Source organism: Pristiophorus japonicus, chromosome 4, assembly GCF_044704955.1.
Source record: "Pristiophorus japonicus isolate sPriJap1 chromosome 4, sPriJap1.hap1, whole genome shotgun sequence".
NCBI classification, from domain to species: Eukaryota; Metazoa; Chordata; class Chondrichthyes; family Pristiophoridae; genus Pristiophorus; species Pristiophorus japonicus.
In genome coordinates this window covers 305849139-305867995 of record NC_091980.1, presented here as the reverse complement: position 1 = coordinate 305867995, position 18857 = coordinate 305849139, and the positions used below count along the sequence as shown (strand labels likewise).

At 44.8% G+C, this 18857-nt stretch overlaps 1 protein-coding gene across 9 annotated transcripts in view; it reads left to right on the top strand.

Moving 5' to 3' along the window:
- ttc7b (tetratricopeptide repeat domain 7B) overlaps positions 1 to 18857 on the top strand; it is a 453719-nt gene that overhangs the window by 269983 nt on the left and 164879 nt on the right. For all 9 annotated transcript variants that reach the window (XM_070879667.1, XM_070879664.1, XM_070879666.1 and 6 more), the window contains one exon: positions 8610 to 8726. In XM_070879667.1, coding sequence (XP_070735768.1) covers positions 8610 to 8726 — 117 coding nt within the window. The remainder of the gene's footprint in view (positions 1 to 8609; positions 8727 to 18857) is intronic.

Sequence of the window (18857 nt, the reverse complement as noted above, 5' to 3'; positions counted from 1 at the left end):
TGGAGGAGGGCGAGAGAGACAAGGGGAAAGAGGGAGAGGGAGAATGGGAGAGGGAGAGATGGGGTGGGGGGAGGGAGAGATGGGGTGGGGGGAGGGAGGGAGAGAGAGAGAGACACGGGGGGTGGGAGGAGTGAGCGAGACACAGGAAGGAGAGAGACACGGAGCGGAGTGTGGGGGAGAGAGAGACACGGAGGGTTAGAGAGAGAGAGAAGGTAAGTGGGAGAGGGTACTCGGGGAAGACAGATCACATTCTTCCAGCCCCCTTTATACATACACCCGATTTCTTGGAAAGCTCGGTGCGTGTGTTACAAGGGACATCGTTGGAGTTGATGAATTCCCAAATTCATGACACTGTCACTATTCACTTCACACCCAATAAACCTGTTAACAATCTGTGACCCGCACACAATGTCCCATCTATGGTGGGGGGTGCGGGGGGGGAGGAAATATCATGCACTTGCGCTGGGGTAAGGGACTTCGGCTGGGGGAGGGATGCACTAGTGCTGGGTTAATGGATTTTGGCTTGGGGAGGAATGCACTTGTGCTGGAGTAAGGGACTTCGGCTGGAACTTGGGAGGCGTTTGCTGGGTTGGTGGAGATCTATTCTCTCTGGTTTCTGAAGTCAGAATGAATCGAATTACACTTTGCAAAGTCAGTTAGAACTTGAGCTGGGAGGTTCATAGAAACATAGAAAATAGGTGCAGCAGTAGGCCATTCGGCCCTTCGAGCCTGCACCGCCATTCAATGAGTTCATGGCTGAACATGCAACCTCAGTACCCCATTCCTGCTATCCCTCCTCATCCTCCTTGACTTGTCTGCAGCCTGTGACACAATTGACCATTCCATCCTCCTCCAATGCCTCTCCACTGTTGTCTAGCTGGGTGAGACTGCACTCGCCTGGTTCCATTCTTATTTATCTAATCATAGCGAGAGAATCACTCACATTGATTTCTCTTCCTGCTCCTGCATCGTTACCTCTGGTGTCCCCCAAGGATCTATCCTTGGCCCCGTCCTATGTCTCATCTACATGATGCCCCTTGGCGACATCATCCAAAAACACAGCGTCAGTTTCCACATGTATGCAGCTCTGCCTCATCACCATTTCTCTCGACCCCTCCACAGTCTCTAAATTGTCAGACTGCTTGTCCGACGTCCAGTACTGGATGAGCCCCACTGATACTGAACCACACTGTTCGCTAACAGTGTGTCATATTTGACCCTGAAATGAACTTCCGACCACATATCCGCAGCTTAACTAAGACGGTCTATTTCCACCTCCGTAACATCGTCCGTCTCTGCCCTTGCCTCAACTCATCCCCTGCTGAATCCCTCATCCATGCCATTGTTACCTCTAGACTTGACTATTCCAACGCACTCCTGGCTGGCCTCCCACATTCTACCATATGTAAACTTAAGATCATCCAAAACTCGGCTACCCGTGTCCTAACTTGCACCAAGTTCCGCTCACCCGAGATCCCTGTGCTCAGTTAAGCAACGCTCGATTTCAAAATTCTCATTCTTGTTTTCAAATCCCTCCATGACCTCGCCCCTCCCTATCTCTGTAAACACCTTCAGCCCCACAACCTCTTCCCCCCCCCCCGCCCCCACCCCCACCCCCTGGAATATCTGAGCATCTCTAATTCTGCCCTCTTGAGCATCCCTGATTGTAATCGCTCAACTATTGATGGTTGTGCCTTCTGTTGCCTAGGCCCTAAGCTTTGGAACTCCCTCCCTAAACCTCTCCACCTCTCTAGCTCTCTTTCCTCCTTTAAGATGCCCCTTAAAATCTACCTCTTTGACCAAGCTTTTGGTCATCTGCCCTAATTTCTGAGGCTTGGTGTCAAAGTTTTTGTCTTTATAACACTCCTGTGAAGCGCCTTGGGCTGTTTTAGTACATTAAAGACACTATATAAATACAAGTTGCTTTTATTGTTTGATTAAGAGGAGCCAAACTTTATGATGGAGGGCTATGACAGTATCTCATCATATGAGACCACGCCCTTCAAATTGCTGAGTGCGGAAAGGGTGGAATTTGAGTCAGCAGGCGGGGCAAGAGTGTAGTTGTCCATTGGAAGCTGCAAAGCAGCCAACTCCTGTCCACTTGGGAGTTACATGCGCCAGTGCTGGTTTTCACAAGTGGCACTGTTCAGTGTCCAATGTTGGATTAAAACAGGTTAAGATTAAGCGCGAAACAACGGCAAGTACGAGATTATAGCTTTGCCCTCTAACAGGTCCAGCAGCCGTCATCCTTCGATTTTAAGAAGTAGCTTGAAACCGTCTATTACAAACTTTACTATTCCCTGCCTCTCCACCTCTCCTCATTTAAGAGTCATCTTATAACTTGCCTTTTTGCCCAAGCATTTAGTCACTCTTCCTATATCCTTCTTTGGCTAGGTATCAATTTTTGTCCGATTACGTTTCTTTGAGGTGCCTTTGGATGTTTTCCTATGTTAAATGTGCTATACAAATGAAAGTTATTATCGTTGTAGTAACTCCTTTGTAGCTAAAGACCAGGTCAGTGGTCAGGGCAGAGTTATTTGGTCTCGGGCATGGTGGTAAATAGAGGTGCTACTGTGAGTGTTGGCTTTGAGAATGTATGGGTTAGGACAGGACTGAGGGAGGTGATGAAATTGGCCACTCTTCTGGTATTTGATCAGTACTCAGTAACCCCTGCTGGATAATGTGCTCACAAGATCAGAATCGAGGTCTCCTATGAGCCCACTGGCAATTGGCCTGGTGACACCTCACAAGTAATGGAGCGGAGAAAATTGTGGGAGGAGTAAAGCAGCAGGAATTTTCAGCTTCTAATCACAAAGAAGTCTTTTTTTTCCAAATCAAGCTTTTATTCTTGTAATTATAGTTACTTAAAATACTACAGCGGCCCCACAATTAAATTATCATTGCAAGAGTTGTGTTGATTATAAGGCTTAGCCCAACTGCACTAAACATATGTTTAAACTTTCTGCATCTATCTGTATTTTTAATTTTTCAGTCCTCCTTGCCCATTCTTCGCATTGCTCCCAAAGGTGAGGACTTATACTAGTGTACATTTCCACTGGCTGGGAGCACCGCTTCCTCCCCCCAAGTATCTCGCCTAATCTTCGTGCATGTCAGTGAATATTGGCAGATTATTTAACCATGGGGGCGTCATTGTAGGGAAGGTAGGAACAGGAGGAGGCCATTTAGACCCTCGAGCCTGTTTTGCAGTCAATGAGATCATGGCTGATCTGTGACCCGCTTTTGCCCCGTATCCCTTAATAACATTGGTTATCAAAAATCTATCAATCTCAGATTTAAAATTAACAATTGATCCAGCATCAAAAAGAGGGAGCTCTTTTTTTCATCACTCAACGCATGCAACTTTCCAATAGGGGACATTGGATTGCAATTAGGTTTAGGAGTCTGGGCTGATTTATTTATTCTCCCTATGCTATTCCAGGGGTGCTAGGGCCCTTTGAAGTACCATTGTCACCCTAGCTGAGATTAGATAACTCAACAAGAGACTGCAAATGCACCTAGAAGCTTTGTTGTCTGTATGACTTGCTACCATGCCATGCAGTATATTTTCCGCCCAAGCCAAATCTTTAAGTTTAGTGTCAGAGTTCTGCAGCTAATATTTCTGTAATTGTGGCAGTATTAAATTTCTTGAAATCTTAAATGTTTTAATTTATGGTGTCAGTCGTGGCTCAGTTGGTAGCACTCTCGCTCTGAGTCCCACTCCAGAGACTTGGGTACAAAATCCAACCTGACACTGCAGTGCAGTACTGAGGGAGTGCTGCAATACTGGAAGTGCCATCTTTCGGATGAGATGTTAAACCGACGTCTACCCTCTCGGGTGGATTTAAAAGATCCCATGGCACCATTTTGAAGAAGAGCAGCTGGCCAATATTTATCCCTCAACCAATATCAGTAAAACAGATGATCTGGTCATTAGCTCATTGCTGTTTGTGGGAGCTTGCTGTTCGCAAATTGACTGCCGTGTTTCCTACATTCCAACAGTGACTATACTTCAAAACTACTTCATGGGTTGTAAAGTGCTTTGAGATGCCCTGTGATCTATAGAAATGCAAGTTATTTTGTTCTTTTATGAGTTCCCTTATGACCTCAGATGGAGGAAGCCAGGGAAGTGGCTGCTTCACACCAGATCCTTGAAACAATGAATTATTGTGTTGCAGGTTAGCAAAAGGGACACAAGTAACAGCTGGCACTGTCATGGAAGTGGAAAGCTTACTGGGTAACCTTGGAGTTGTTGAGAAGTCCATACACGTTAATTTACTACCTAATACTGTAATGTTTAATATCATGCTTGGGAGGTACACTGTAGACGATGCGAAGTCATTCAACCCCAAGTGTTGAGCAGTGGGGATTTCTCAGTTATGCTCATGCTTTGGGCTGCAGTCTCAAACCTTAAATAAAACTCTGCTGATGGTTTTGCTGTAGTTATTTTTGCGACATGCCATAGGTGTTCTGTAGGTTTGTGATTGTGGTTTGGCTCGAGTCCTACGAAACGAATTTAAGGAGCTAGGAGCTAAATTAAAAAGTAGGACCTCAAAAGTAGTAATCTCGGGATTGCTACCAGTGCCACGTGCTAGTCAGAGTAGGAATCGCAGGATAGCGCAGATGAATACGTGGCTTGAGCAGTGGTGCAGCAGGGAGGGATTCAAATTCCTGGGGCATTGGAACCGGTTCTGGGGGAGGTGGGACCAGTACAAACCGGACGGTCTGCACCTGGGCAGGACTGGAACCAATGTCCTAGGGGGAGTGTTTGCTAGTTCTGTTGGGGAGGAGTTAAACTAATATGGCAGGGGGATGGGAACCAATGCAGGGAGACAGAGGGAAACAAAAAGGAGACAAAAGCAAAAGACAGAAAGGAGATGAGGAAAAGTGGAAGGCAGAGAAACCCAAGGCAAAGAACAAAAAGGGCCACTGTACAGCAAAATTCTAAAAGGACAAAGGGTGTTAAAAAAAAACAAGCCTGAAGGCTTTGTGTCTTAATGCAAGGAGTATCTGTAATAAGGTGGATGAATTAGCTATGCAAATAGATGTTAACAAATATGATGTGATTGGGATTACAGAGACGTGGCTCCAGGATGATCAGGGCTGGGAACTCGACATCTAGGGGTATTCAACATTCAGGAAGGATAGAACAAAAGGAAAAGGAGGGTGGGGTAGCATTGCTGGTTAAAGAGGAGATTAATGCAATAGTTAGGAAGGACATTAGCTTGGATGATGTGGAATCTATATGGGTAGAGCTGCAGAACACCAAAGAGCAAAAAACGTTAGTGGGAGTTGTGTACAGACCTCCAAACAGTAGTAGTGATGTTGGGGAGGGCATCAAACAGGAAATTAGGGGTGCATGCAATAAAGGTGCAGCAGTTATAATGGGTGACTTTAATATGCACATAGATTGGGCTAACCAAACTGGAAGCAATACGGTGGAGGAGGATTTCCTGGAGTGCATAAGGGATGGTTTTCTAGACCAATATGTCGAGGAACCAACTAGGGGGGAGGCCATCTTAGACTGGGTGTTGTGTAATGAGAGAGGATTAATTAGCAATCTCGTTGTGCGAGGCACCTTGGGGAAGAGTGACCATAATATGGTGGAATTCTGCATTAGGATGGAGAATGAAACAGTTAATTTAGAGACCATGGTCCAGAACTTAAAGAAGGGTAACTTTGAAGGTATGAGGCGTGAATTGGCTAGGATAGATTGGCGAATTATACTGAAGGGGTTGACTGTGGATGGGCAATGGCAGACATTTAGAGACCGCATGGATGAAATACAACAATTGTACATTCCTGTCTGGTGTAAAAATAAAAAAGGGAAGGTGGCTCAACCGTGGCTATCATGGGAAATCAGGGATAGTATTAAAGCCAAGGAAGTGGCATACAAATTGGCCAGAAATAGCAGCGAACCCGGGGACTGGGAGAAATTTAGAACTCAGCAGAGGAGGACAAAGGGTTTGATTAGGGCAGGGAAAATGGAGTATGAGAAGAAGCTTGCAGGGAACATTAAGACGGATTGCAAAAGTTTCTATAGATATGTAAAGAGAAAAAGGTTAGTAAAGACAAACGTAGGTCCCCTGCATTCAGAATCAGGGGAAGTCATAACGGGGAACAAAGAAATGGCAGACCAATTGAACAAGTACTTTGGTTCGTCACTAAGGAGGACACAAACAACTTTCCGGATATAAAAGGGGTCAGAGGGTCTAGTACGGAGGAGGAACTGAGGGAAATCCTTATTAGTCGGGAAATTGTGTTGGGGAAATTGATGGGATTGAAGGCCGATAAATCCCCAGGGCCTGATGATCTGCATCCCAGAGTACTTAAGGAGGTGGCCTTGGAAATAGCGGATGCATTGACAGTCATTTTCCAACATTCCATAGACCCTGGATCAGTTCCTATCGAGTGGAGGGTAGCCAATGTAACCCCACTTTTTAAAAAAGGAGGGAGAGAGAAAACAGGGAATTATAGACCGGTCAGCCTGACCTCAGTAGTGGGTAAAATGATGGAATCAATTATTAAGGATGTCATAGCAGCGCATTTGGAAAATGGTGACATGATAGGTCCAAGTCAGCATGGATTTGTGAAAGGGAAATCATGCTTGACAAATCTTCTAGAATTTTTTGAGAATGTTTCCAGTAGAGTGGACAAGGGAGAACCAGTTGATGTGGTATATTTGGACTTTCAGAAGGCTTTCGACAAGGTCCCACACAAGAGATTAATGTGCAAAGTTAAAGCACATGGGATTGGGGGTAGTGTGCTGACATGGATTGAGAACTGGTTGACAGACAGGAAGCAAAGAGTAGGAGTAAATGGGTACTTTTCAGAATGGCACGCAGTAACTAGTGGGGTACCGCAAGGTTCTGTGCTGGGGCCCCAGCTGTTTACACTGTACATTAATGATTTAGACGAGGGGATTAAATGTAGTATCTCCAAATTTGCGGATGACACTAAGTTGGGTGGCAGTGTGAGCTGCGAGGAGGCTGCAGAGTGACTTGGATAGGTTAGGTGAGTGGGCAAATGCATGGCAGATGAAGTATAATGTGGATAAATGTGAGGTTATCCACTTTGGTGGTAAAAACAGAGAGACAGACTATTATCTGAATGGTGACAGATTAGGAAAAGGTGAGGTGCAACGAGACTTGGGTGTCATGTTACATCAGTCATTGAAGGTTGGCATGCAGGTACAGCAGGGGGTTAAGAAAGCAAATGGCATGTTGGCCGTCATAGTGAGGGGATTTGAGTACAGGGGCAGGGAGGTGTTGCTACAGTTATACAGGGCCTTGGTGAGGCCACACCTGGAGTATTGTGTACAGTTTTGGTCTCCTAACTTGAGGAAGGACATTCTTGCTATTGAGGGAGTGCAGCGAAGGTTCACCAGACTGATTCCCGGGATGGCGGGACTGACCTATCAAGAAAGACTGGATCAACTGGGCTTGTATTCACTGGAGTTCAGAAGAATGAGAGGGGACCTCATAGAAACGTTTAAAATTCTGACGGGTTTAGACAGGTTAGATGCAGGAAGAATGTTCCCAATGTTGGGGAAGTCCAGAACCAGGGGTCACAGTCTAAGGATAAGGGGTAAGCCATTTAGGACCGAGATGAGGAGAAACTTCTTCGCCCAGAGAGTGGTGAACCTGTGGAATTCCCTACCACAGAAAGTTGTTGAGGCCAATTCACTAAATATATTTAAAAGGGAGTTAGATGAAGTACTTACTACTAGGGGGATCAAGGGGTATGGCGAGAAAGCAGGAAGGGGGTTCTGAAGTTGCATGTTCAGCCATGAACTCATTGAATGGCGGTGCAGGCTCGAAGGGCCGAATGGCCTACTCTTGCACCTATTTTCCATGTTTCTATGAGTCTGCATTGCTTTACCATGTAAAGTAAGTATTTATGTAACACCTTTCACAACCTCAGGATGTCCTAAAGCGCTTTACTTTTGAAGTGTAGTAACTGTTGTCGCTGGAGTAGGACTTGAACCCACAACCTTCAGACTCAGAGGTGAGAGTGCTCCCCACTGAGCTAACAACAGTAAATTTGTGCTGTTCCTGCTTTACATCTCCGTCATTGCTTTACATCTCCGTCATTATAAAATATTTTCAGATGTTATTAAGTGTTATTAACTGTTTTAATGTAGACCAATGCAACCAATTTGCACGCAGCAAGCTCTCACAAACACCAATAAGATACCCAGATAATCTGTTTTAGTAGTGGTTCAGAGATAAATGATGTCCAAAACTCCGGGGAAAACTCCCTGCTCCTCTTCGAAATAGTGCCATGGGATCTTTTACGCCCATCTGAGAGGGCAGACAGGAACATGTGACTAAAAGCTTGATCAATGAGGAAGATTTTAAGAAGCATCTTTAAGGAGGAGAGAGGTAAAGAGGTTTGGGGACGGAATTCCAGAACTTATTCACGTCATTGTTGCAAATTGGGTCTGCTGGAAATCAGTGGCTTCAGTTGCTCTCTCAAGTCTTAACTTTTATGGGACTTGATCAGATGGCTCTTTTGAAGAGCTGACACAGGCACGATGGGCCGAATGGCTTCCTTCTGTGCTGTAAGAGTCTATGATATCTGAGGATTAACCCTGCTTTCTTTCCTCACAGATTGCTGTTCACTAAAATAAAGCTGGAGTCAGTATGCAGGGGGCCTGATGAAGCTTTGCTCACCTGCAAGCACATGCTTCAGATCTGGAAGTCATGCTACAAACTCACAAACCCCAGGTACGCAAGTGGGTGCTCCTCAATCCAAATTCTAAACCTAGAAATAACGGAGCATGGACAGAGGAAATGCAATGAATGTGATTTGTATGTTTAATTTCAAAGAAGCTTTTGATAAGTTACTACATAAGAGATTTACGCTGGCACATGGAATTAAGGAGAATGGGGCCACGTAGACAGTTGGAATATAAAATCACAGTCTAGGGGGTGATGGTTGGTTTGTCACACTGGGCGCGTTCTTGGGGCCGCTCTTATTTACTGTTGAGAAAGAAAGAACTTGTACTTATATAGGTCTTTCATGACTTCAGAACGTCCCAAATCACTTCCATGCCAATGAAGTACTTTAAAGCTTCGTCACTGTTATAATGTGGGAAACACAGTAGCCAATTACATAAACGATCTGAACTTCGGAATTGAGGGAACAGTCTTGAAATTTGCTGACGACACTAAATTTGGGGTATGACAATTTATGACTGGACTTGTGAAAGACTGCAAGAGGATGTAGCTAGGCCAACAGGATGGACAAATAGTTGGCAGCTACAGTTAAATGCAGAGAAATGTGAAATCTATCATTTTAAAAGCAAGAGTAGGGGACCAAGTTATCAAATGAAGCAGCGGGATCTTTCTCTGCAGGTACACAGGTCATTAATAGTGGCAGTGTAGGTAGATAAGGCCATAAAAAAGGCAAATGGAATCCTTGGTTTTGTATCTAGATACATAGATTATAACAACAATGAGATAACAGCGAGATCTCTTATAAGGCCTTAGTTGGTCTGCAGTTGAGTATTGGGTACAGTTTTATTAAAGATATAAAAGCAAATGAAAAGGTATAGTGTAAATTCACTAAGGTGTTACCGGGCTTTAAAAGTGACAGTTATGAAGAAAGACTTCAAAAGTTAGGGCTTCGTTCACTTGATCTGAGAAAGCTGAGGGGTGACCTGATCGAGCTCTTTGAGATTATGAAGGGACATGATAGGATAAATGGTGAATCATTGATTCCATGGCAAATTGTGAAATCGAATTCAATAAATCTGGTAATTAGGAGTGGGAAGGCACAAGAAAAAATGGCAATAATAGCTGCCAGATTGTTGTAAAAACCCAATTGGATCATTAATAGCTTTCAGGGAAGAAACCTGCCATTCCTATCTGGTCTCGCCTACATCACTCCAGTTCCACATTGTGTGGTTGACTCTGAAGTGGCCTAGCAAGCTACTCAAAAACAATTGGTCTCAAGAGGATGGCCCAGCTTCATCTTCTCAAGGCAACTATGGATAAATAATGAATGTGGCCTTGTCAGCGTCACCCACATCCTGAGGAATACATTTTTAAAAAGGAGAATTAGATCATTGCTTGAAAAGGGGAAATATTAATATGCCGACTATGTGGAGACAAACAGTACCAGACTTGACGGGCCAAATGGCCTCTTTCTATGCTGTAACAGCCTGTGATTCTGCACTTGAAGGGTGGAGCATGTTTACTGGCAACAAGTTCAATAACAATCAGATATTTCAATACCCAGAACTGATTGGAATTCTCACTGATGGTTACCCAGAAGCAAGCTATCATTAAAAGTCGCTTTAATATTCTTGTGCCACTGCCGCCACTGTATTGGGAGTCTGCCGTGTCTGATGGTGTTGAAAGTAAACTTAGCAGGACATTTTGGACCAGTGAAGGAAAGAAAGAAATTTTCATTTATATAGCGCCTTTCATGACCTCAAGACATCCAATAATGGCGTTTCACAGCCATTGATGTACTTTTGAAATATAGTCGTTGCTGTAATGTAGGAAAATGCCGCGGCCAGTTTGCACACAAAGGACCGACAAACAGTGATGAGATCAGTGACCAAACAGCGGGGGTAAATTTCAACTTCGGCGCAGGCACACAACGGGCGGTAGCGAATCGACCGTGAATTATACACCTCGCTCAATTTTACCGTAAATCACCCGTATTTACAGCCCAGCTGAAGTTGTATTTTACCCCCAATCTAGTGATGTTGGTTAAGGGATAAATAATGGCCAGGACCAATGTTCCCTTTAAGCTGCACGACCCAGCAGCTCTCTGGATCTCCCACGCAGCCAGCTTTTCAATGTGAAAAACTGCGCTGCGCAGTATCTTGAATGGGCCACGCACCAAAAACAATTTAACGGGAACATTTGCCATTACACTGGGAGAACTCCCCTGCACAGCTTTGAATAGTGCCATGGGATTCTTTACATCCACCAGAGGGGGCAGACGGAGCCTCAGTTTAACATCTCATCTCAGTGCATCACTATTCATAAGGTTGATCGGCATCTGTAAAGAGATTGACAGGTTAATGTTTCAGTGGCACCCTTCAGTAGAATTGGCGCAGTACAACAGGAGAATCCTATTGGTAGAATTGATCTAAACAAAGGGGAGAACAGCAGGGAGGGTTCAAGAAGCTGATCTATTAAATTGTTTTGCAAAGAAATAAAAACAGAAAATGCTGGAAACACACAGCAGGATAGTTAGCATATGTGGAGAGATCAGATGAATCAATGATTGAAGTAGGGCCCAGCCTGAAATGTTGACCCATCTGTTCTCTGCAGATGTTGACTGACCTGCTGTTTGGTTCCAGCATTTTTGGTTTTTGATGCTGATCTTCGACAGTCGCAGTTTTTATTTTTTATTATTTTTCCTAAGGAACGACTAGTAGGGTTAATTGCATAGTAACAGTTTTTAATTATGGAAAGAGGTGTAACGCAGACATTATGTAGGAACAGGAGTAGGCCATTCAGCCCCTCGAGCCTGTTCAGCCATTCAATTAGATCATGGCTGATCTGTATCCTAACTCCATCTACCCACCTTGGCTCCATATCCCTTAATACCCTTATCCAACAAAAATCTATTGATCGCGGTCTTGAAAGTTTTCAGTGACGGCTAGCATCCACAAGCCTTTGTGTGAAGAAGTGCTTCCTGATTTCACTCCTGGCCAGCCTAGCTTTAATTTTAAGATCATACCCACGTGCTCTGGACTCTCCCACCAGAGGAAATAGTTTCTCTGCACCTACCATATCCTTTCTCATTTTAATTATCATCATCATAGGCATTTCCTCGCAACGAGGATGACTTGCTTCCATGCCAAAAAAGGATGAGTTCACAGGTGTTTCAATGAAGGACCCGAACTACATCCTCGAGGGTGGAAGATGCCTGTGCGTGGATTTCTTTTTAACGTGTGGTGGCCGAAGCACACCAGCCACCACATGGGCTTGACAGAGCTAGGTCTTGGTCCAGTGGCAAGGATTACCCAAGACTAGAGACCTGTTCTGCTACATGGGCCTAGTGCGCACACATATCGCAGTGTGGGCTGGCCCATGCTGCCCCTGGCCCCGAACTCGCGCCTCTCCTGGGCCCCAATCACGTCCCTCCATAGTCTCTCTCAGCTTCTTCTCCCGATCTCGCCGTTCCTGCTGTACCTGCCCCACGCTCCAATCACCGACCTGGACCTTGCTGACATCACTCTTCACTGCCGTTGCCCTCCTGCACCAGCTCCCGTTGCTCCCTGAAGTGGCCTCCACACTGTCCAGGGGCCGCCGCTCCTTTTATGGCCCCAACCTGCCACTGATGGTCTCATTTTAAACACCTCGATTAGATCACCCCAAGAGCTTCATTGTGCTGAGGTGGTCCCAGGTGTATAGTGGGGAGGGGTCAAGATGTTCAGTTTTCTGACTGGCAAATGCAAAAAAATAGAAAAAGTGCTTGTATATTGTGCTGCTGTTGCAGGTTTCCCAAAGCAGAACTGAGAGATTATACCCATCAGGGAAGATTGAACAGGCTGGGGCTCTTTTCTCTTGAAAAGCGAGGACTGAGGGGTGACCTGATAGAGGTCTTCAAGATTATGATGAGGTTTGATGGGGTAGACATAGAGGAGATGTTTCCACCTGGGGGGGGGAGACCAGAACTAGGGGCCATAAATACAAGATAGTTACGAATAAATCCAATAGGGAATTCAGGAGAAACTTCTTTACCCAGAGAGTGGTGAGAATGTGGAACTCGCTACTACATGGTGTAATTGAGGTGACTAGATTAGATGCATTCAAGGGAAAGATAGATGAGCATGAGGTAGAAAGGAATAGAAGGTTATGTTGATGGGGTTAGATTAGGAATGGTGAGAGGAGGCTCATGTGGAGAATATACACCTACTGGCGAGGGCGGTGATGCCTCTGGGGAGTGCAGCCAGGGCCAAGTCCACAGCACCGTGGGTGGCTCAGCTGCACAGGGGGGGAGGAAGAAGACGGGAAGGGCTATAGTGATAGGAGATTCAAAAGTTAGGGGAGCAGATAGACGCTTCTGCAGCAGCAAAAGTGACATCAGGATGGTGTGTTGCCTCCCTGGTGCAAGGGTCAATGATGTCACTGAGCGACTGCAGGGCATTCTGGGGAGGGAAGGGGAACAGCTAGTGGTTGTGGTCCACATTGGTACCAACAACATAGGTAGAAAGAGGGGTGAGGTCCTGACAGCTGAGTTTAGGGAGCTAGGAGTAAGTTTGAAAGCCAGGACCTCAAAGGTGGTAATCTCGGGATTACTGCCATTGCCACGTACTAGTGAGGGTAGAAATAGGAAGGCTATTCAGATAAATACGTGGCTTGGGGCATTGGTGCAGGAGGGAGCGCTTTAGTTTCCTGAACAATTGGGACCGCTTCTGGGGTAGGTGGGACCTGTACAAGTCGGACAGGTTACACCTCAACAGAGATGGGACCAATGTTCTCGCGGGTGGTTTGGATAGTACGGTTGGGAGGGCTTTAAACGAGCTTGGCAGGGGGATAGGAACCCAGGAGAGGCTCTGAGCTAGTTAGAGTGGGTGAGAGCTCAAATGAACAGAACCCCAAGAAAGAATGCAAAGGGCAGGAGGCAATAGAGCAGAGTAGCACTGGGGTAAGTGTAAACCACAAGGTGATAGGAAGGGACAATATGTATGAATATAAAGGGGCTGCAGGAGGGGTCAAAACTCAAAATCATGGTTTAAAAACTAGTATTAAAACACATTACCTAAACGCACGCAGCATTCGAAACAAAGTAAATGAGTTGACGGCACAAATCGTTACAAATGGGTATGATTTGGTGGCCATTACAGAAATGTGGTTGCAGGGGGGCCAAGACTGGGAATTAAACATACAGGGGTATCTGACAATTCGGAAAGATAGACAAGAAGGGAAAGGAGGTGGGGTAGCCCTGTTAATAAAGGATGATATCAGGGCAGTTGTGAGAGACGATATTGGCTCTAATGAACAAAATATTGAATCATTGTGGGTGGAGATTAGAGATAGTAAGGGGAAAAAGTCACTGGTGGGCGTAGTTTATAGGCCCCCAAATAATAACTTCACGGTGGGACGGACAATAATCAAGGGAATAATGGAGGTATGTGAAAAAGGAACGGCAGTATTCATGGGGGATTTTAACCTACATATCGATTGGTCAAATCAAATCGCACGGGGTAGGCTTGAGGAGGAATTCATAGAATGTATACGGGATCGTTTCTTCGAACAGTATGTTACAGAACCTACAAGGGAGCAAGCTATCTTAGATCTGGTCCTGTGTAATGAGACAGGAATAATAAACGATCTCCTAGTAAAAGATCCTCTCGGAATGAGTGATCACAGTATGGTTGAATTTGTAATACAGATTGAGGGTGAGGAAGTAGTGTCTCAAACGAGCGTACTATGCTTAAACAAAGGGGACTACAGTGGGATGAGGGCAGAGTTGGCTAAGGTAGACTGGGAACACAGACTAAACGGTGGCACAATTGAGGAACAGTGGAGGACTTTTAAGGAGCTCTTTCATAGTGCTCAACAAAAATATATTCCAGTGAAAAAGAAGGGCGGTAAGAGAAGGGATAACCAGCCGTGGGTAACCAAGGAAATAAAGGAGAGTATCAAATTAAAAACTAATGCGTATAAGGTGGCCAAGGTTAGTGGGAAACTAGAAGATTGGAAAAGTTTTAAACGACAGCAAAGAATGACTAAGAAAGCAATAAAGAAAGGAAAGATAGATTACAAAAGTAAACATGCGCAAAACATAAAAACAGATAGTAAAAGCATTTACCAATATATAAAACGGAAAAGAGTGACTAAAGTAAATGTTGGTCCCTTAGAAGATGAGAAGGGGGATTTAATAATGGGAAATGTGGAAATGGCTGAGACACTAAACAATTATTTTGCTTCGGTCTTCACAATGGAAGACACAAAAACCATGCCAAAATTTGCTGGTCACGGGAATGTGGGAAGGGAGGACCTTGAGACAATCACTATCACTAGTGGGGTAGTGCTGGACAGGCTAATGGGACTCGAGGTAGACAAGTCCCCTGGTCCTGATGAAATGCATCCCAGGTCCTTTTCGGGTTGGAAATCGGTGGTTAGTGGTGTGCCACAGGGATCGGTGCTGGGACCTCAAATGTTTACAATATACATATATGACCTGGAAGAGGGGACAAAGTGTAGTGTAACAAAATTTGCAGATGACACAAAGATTAGTGGGAAAGCGGGTTGTGTAGAGGACACAGAGAGGCTGCAAAGAGATTTAGATAGGTTAAGCGAATGGGCTAAAGTTTGGCAGATGGAATACAATGTCGGTAAATGTGAGGTCATCCACCTTGGAATAAAAAACAGTAAAAGGGAATATTATTTGAATGGTGAGAAATTACAACACGCTGCGGTGCAGAGGGACCTGGGGGTCCTTGTGCATGAAACTCGTTTTGGAGTTTATCTGCAAAACAAAACACATTAAACCGTGCCACCCGACCTGGGTGACACACCAGACATTTACAAGGCCCTTTTTTTCCTTTTTTTGGTTTTAATTTTTGGTTTTTTTTTTCTTTCCTTTTTGGTTTTTTTTTTGGGCACTAAAATCACAATTTTTCCCCAGTGCCCCCTATAAAAGGGAAGGGGACACTAAAAACACCGGCAATTAAAACAAATTAAACTTTAAAACGTAAAATCAAATTAAAATTTGGTTGCCGGGCGTGATGATGCACTCCAGTCCCTCCGGTGCCCACCTCTCGCGGTGTGCATGAATCCCAAAAAGTTAGTTTGCAGGTGCAGCAGGTAATCAGGAAGGCGAATGGAATGTTGGCCTTCATTGTGAGAGGGATGGAGTACAAAAGCAGGGAGGTCCTTCTGCAACTGTATAGGGTATTGGTGAGGCCGCACCTGGAGTACTGCGTGCAGTTTTGGTCACCTTACTTAAGGAAGGATATACTAGCTTTGGAAGGGGTACAGAGACAATTCACTAGGCTGATTCCGGAAATGAGGGAGTTATCTTATGATGATAGATTGAGTAGACTGGGCCTTTACTCGTTGGAGTTCAGAAGGATGAGGGGTGATCTTAATGGAAACATTTAAAATAATGAAAGGGATAGACAAGATAGAGGCAGAGAGGTTGTTTCCACTGGTCGGGGAGACTAGAACTAGGGGGCACAGCCTCAAAATACGGGGGAGCCAATTTAAAACCGAGTTGAGAAGGAATGTCTTCTCCCAGAGGGTTGTGAATCTGTGGAATTCTCTGCCCAAGGAAGCAGTTGAGGCTAGCTCATTGAATGTATTCAAGTCACAGATAGATAGATTTTTAACCAATAAGGGAATTAAGGGTTACGGGGAGCGGGCGGGTAAGTGGAGCTGAGTCCACGGCCAGATCAGCCATGATCTTGTTGAATAGCGGAGCAGGCTCGAGGGGCGAGATGGCCTACTCCTGTTCCTAATTCTTCTGTTTTTATGTTCTTATAGAACTGTTGGGCCGAATGGCTTTTTTCTGTGCTGTAAATACAGTAAATACTATATAACTATGTAAAGCGCTGCTTCCTTGCAGCCTACTGTGAGCCAATCGTGAAAACCCCTCAGGTTTCAAGGACCCGAACCCACTTAAAAATAGGATTCCCCAGCAGCTCTCAGGAATGTTGGCATTTTTTACCTTTAGTTTGCAGCCCCCTGCACAAGACCAACTCTTTGGGAACTATGTGGCTCCAGTGTGGTTCTGGCACAATATCAGAGCACCTAAAGAAAGGGGGTGAAGTAGGGTTGCCAACCCTCCAGGAATCATAGAATGGTTACAGCATGGAAGAAGGCCATTCAGCCTGTTGAGCCCATGCTGGCTCTCAGCTAGTCCCACTCCCCAGCTCTTTCCCCATAGCCCTGCAATTTTTTCTCCTTCAGATACTTATCCAACTCCGTTTTGAAAGATAAAATTGAGTCTGCCTCCACCACCCTTTCTGGCAGTGTAAAAAAAGTTTTTTCTTACGTCGCCTTTGATTCTTTTATCAATCACCTTAAATCTGTAACCTCTGGTTCTCGACCCTTCTGCCAATGGGTGCAGTTTCTCTCTACTCTGTCTAGACCCATCATGATTTTGAACACCTCTATCAGATCTCCTCTCAGTCTTCTCTGCTCGAAGGAAAACAACTTATATTTATAAAGTGCCTTTAATGTAGTGAAACGTCCCAAGGCGCTTCACAGGAATATTAGGAGATAAAAAATTTGACACTGAGCCACATAAGGAGAAATTAGGGCAGGGAAGCTTGGTCAAACATGTAGGAATGGGGTACTAAAGTTGCATGATCAGCCATGATCATATTGAATGGTGGTGCAGGCTCGAGGGTCTGAATGGCCTACTACTGCACCTATTTTCTATGTTTCTAGGCTTTAGGGAGCATCTTGAAGGAGGAAAGAGTGGTAGAGAGGTTTAGGCAGGGAATTCCAGAGCTTAGGGCTTAGGTAACAGAAGGCACAGATACCAATGGTTGAGCAATTATAATAAGAGATGCTAGAGAGGGCAGAATTAGAGGAGCGCAGACATCTCGGGAGGGTTGTGGGGCTGGAGGAGATTACAGAAATAGGGAGGGGGCGAGGCCATAGAGGGATTTTGAAAACAAGGATGAGAATTTTGAAATCAAGGTGTTGCTTAACTGGGAGCCAATGTAGGCCAGCGAGCACAAGGGTGATGGGTGAGCGGGACTTGATGCGAGTTAGGACACGGCAGCCAAGTTTTGAATCACCTCTAGTTTACATGGGGCAGAATGTGGGAGGCCAGCCAGGAGTGTGTTGGAATAGTTAAGTCTCGAGGTAACAAAGGCAGCGGATGAGCTGAGGCAAGGGTGGAGACAGGCGATGTGAAAATAGGCGTTCTTAGTTAACAAACTCAGCTTCTCCAGTCTATCAAGGTAACTGAAGTCCCTCATTCCTGGAATATTTCTTGCAAATCTTTTCTGCACCTTCCCTTAATTAATCCATACTTGTCCAAGTGACTGTTAAAGTTGTCCCTGATTATTATTTCTAAAAGCTTCCCCACTACTGAAGCTAAACTGACTGTCCTGTAGTTGCTGGGTTTATCTTTAAACCCTTTTTTGAACAATGGTGTGACGTTTGCAATTCTCCAGTCCTCTGGCACCACCCCGGTATCTATGGAGGATTGGAATATTATGGTCAGTACCTCAGCGATTTCCGTCCTCAATTACCTCAGCAACTAAGGATACATCCCATCCGCTTCTGGTGATTTTTCTACTTTAAGTACAGCCAGCCTTTCTAATACCACTTCTTTATCAACTTTTTATCCTATCAAGTGTTTATACTACCTCCTCCTTCACTCTGTCTATGGTAGCATTCTCTTCCTTGGTGAAGACAGATGCAAAGTACTCATTTAGTACCTCAGCCATACCCTCTACCTCCATGCATAGGTCTCCTTTTTTGTTCCTTAATCGGCCACACCCCCCATCTCACTACTTCTGCCTGCAGAAGACTTTTGGAATACCTTTTATGTTGGCTGTCATTCTTGTCTCATACCCTCTCTTTGCCCCTCTCATTTCCTTTTTCACTTCAACTCTGACCTTTATATATAGCCTGTTTCTTGAATGTCTTGGAGTCTCTAGGAATTAAACATTAATCTCCTGGATAGTGCTGAGAGCAACTTAGGAGAAAAATCTTAGGGGCATTAAAGAAGATTATGTGTTTACTTCTCATTCATTTTTGTTAGCTGGTTATAATAATATTGAAGGCTATAGGGAGGGAGGAACTTAAAACAATCACTATCACTAAAGAAAAAGTACTCGGTAAAATAATGGGACAAAAGGCGGACAAGTCCCCTGGACCTAATGCCTGCATCCTAGGGTCTTAAAAGAAGTGTTTGCAGAG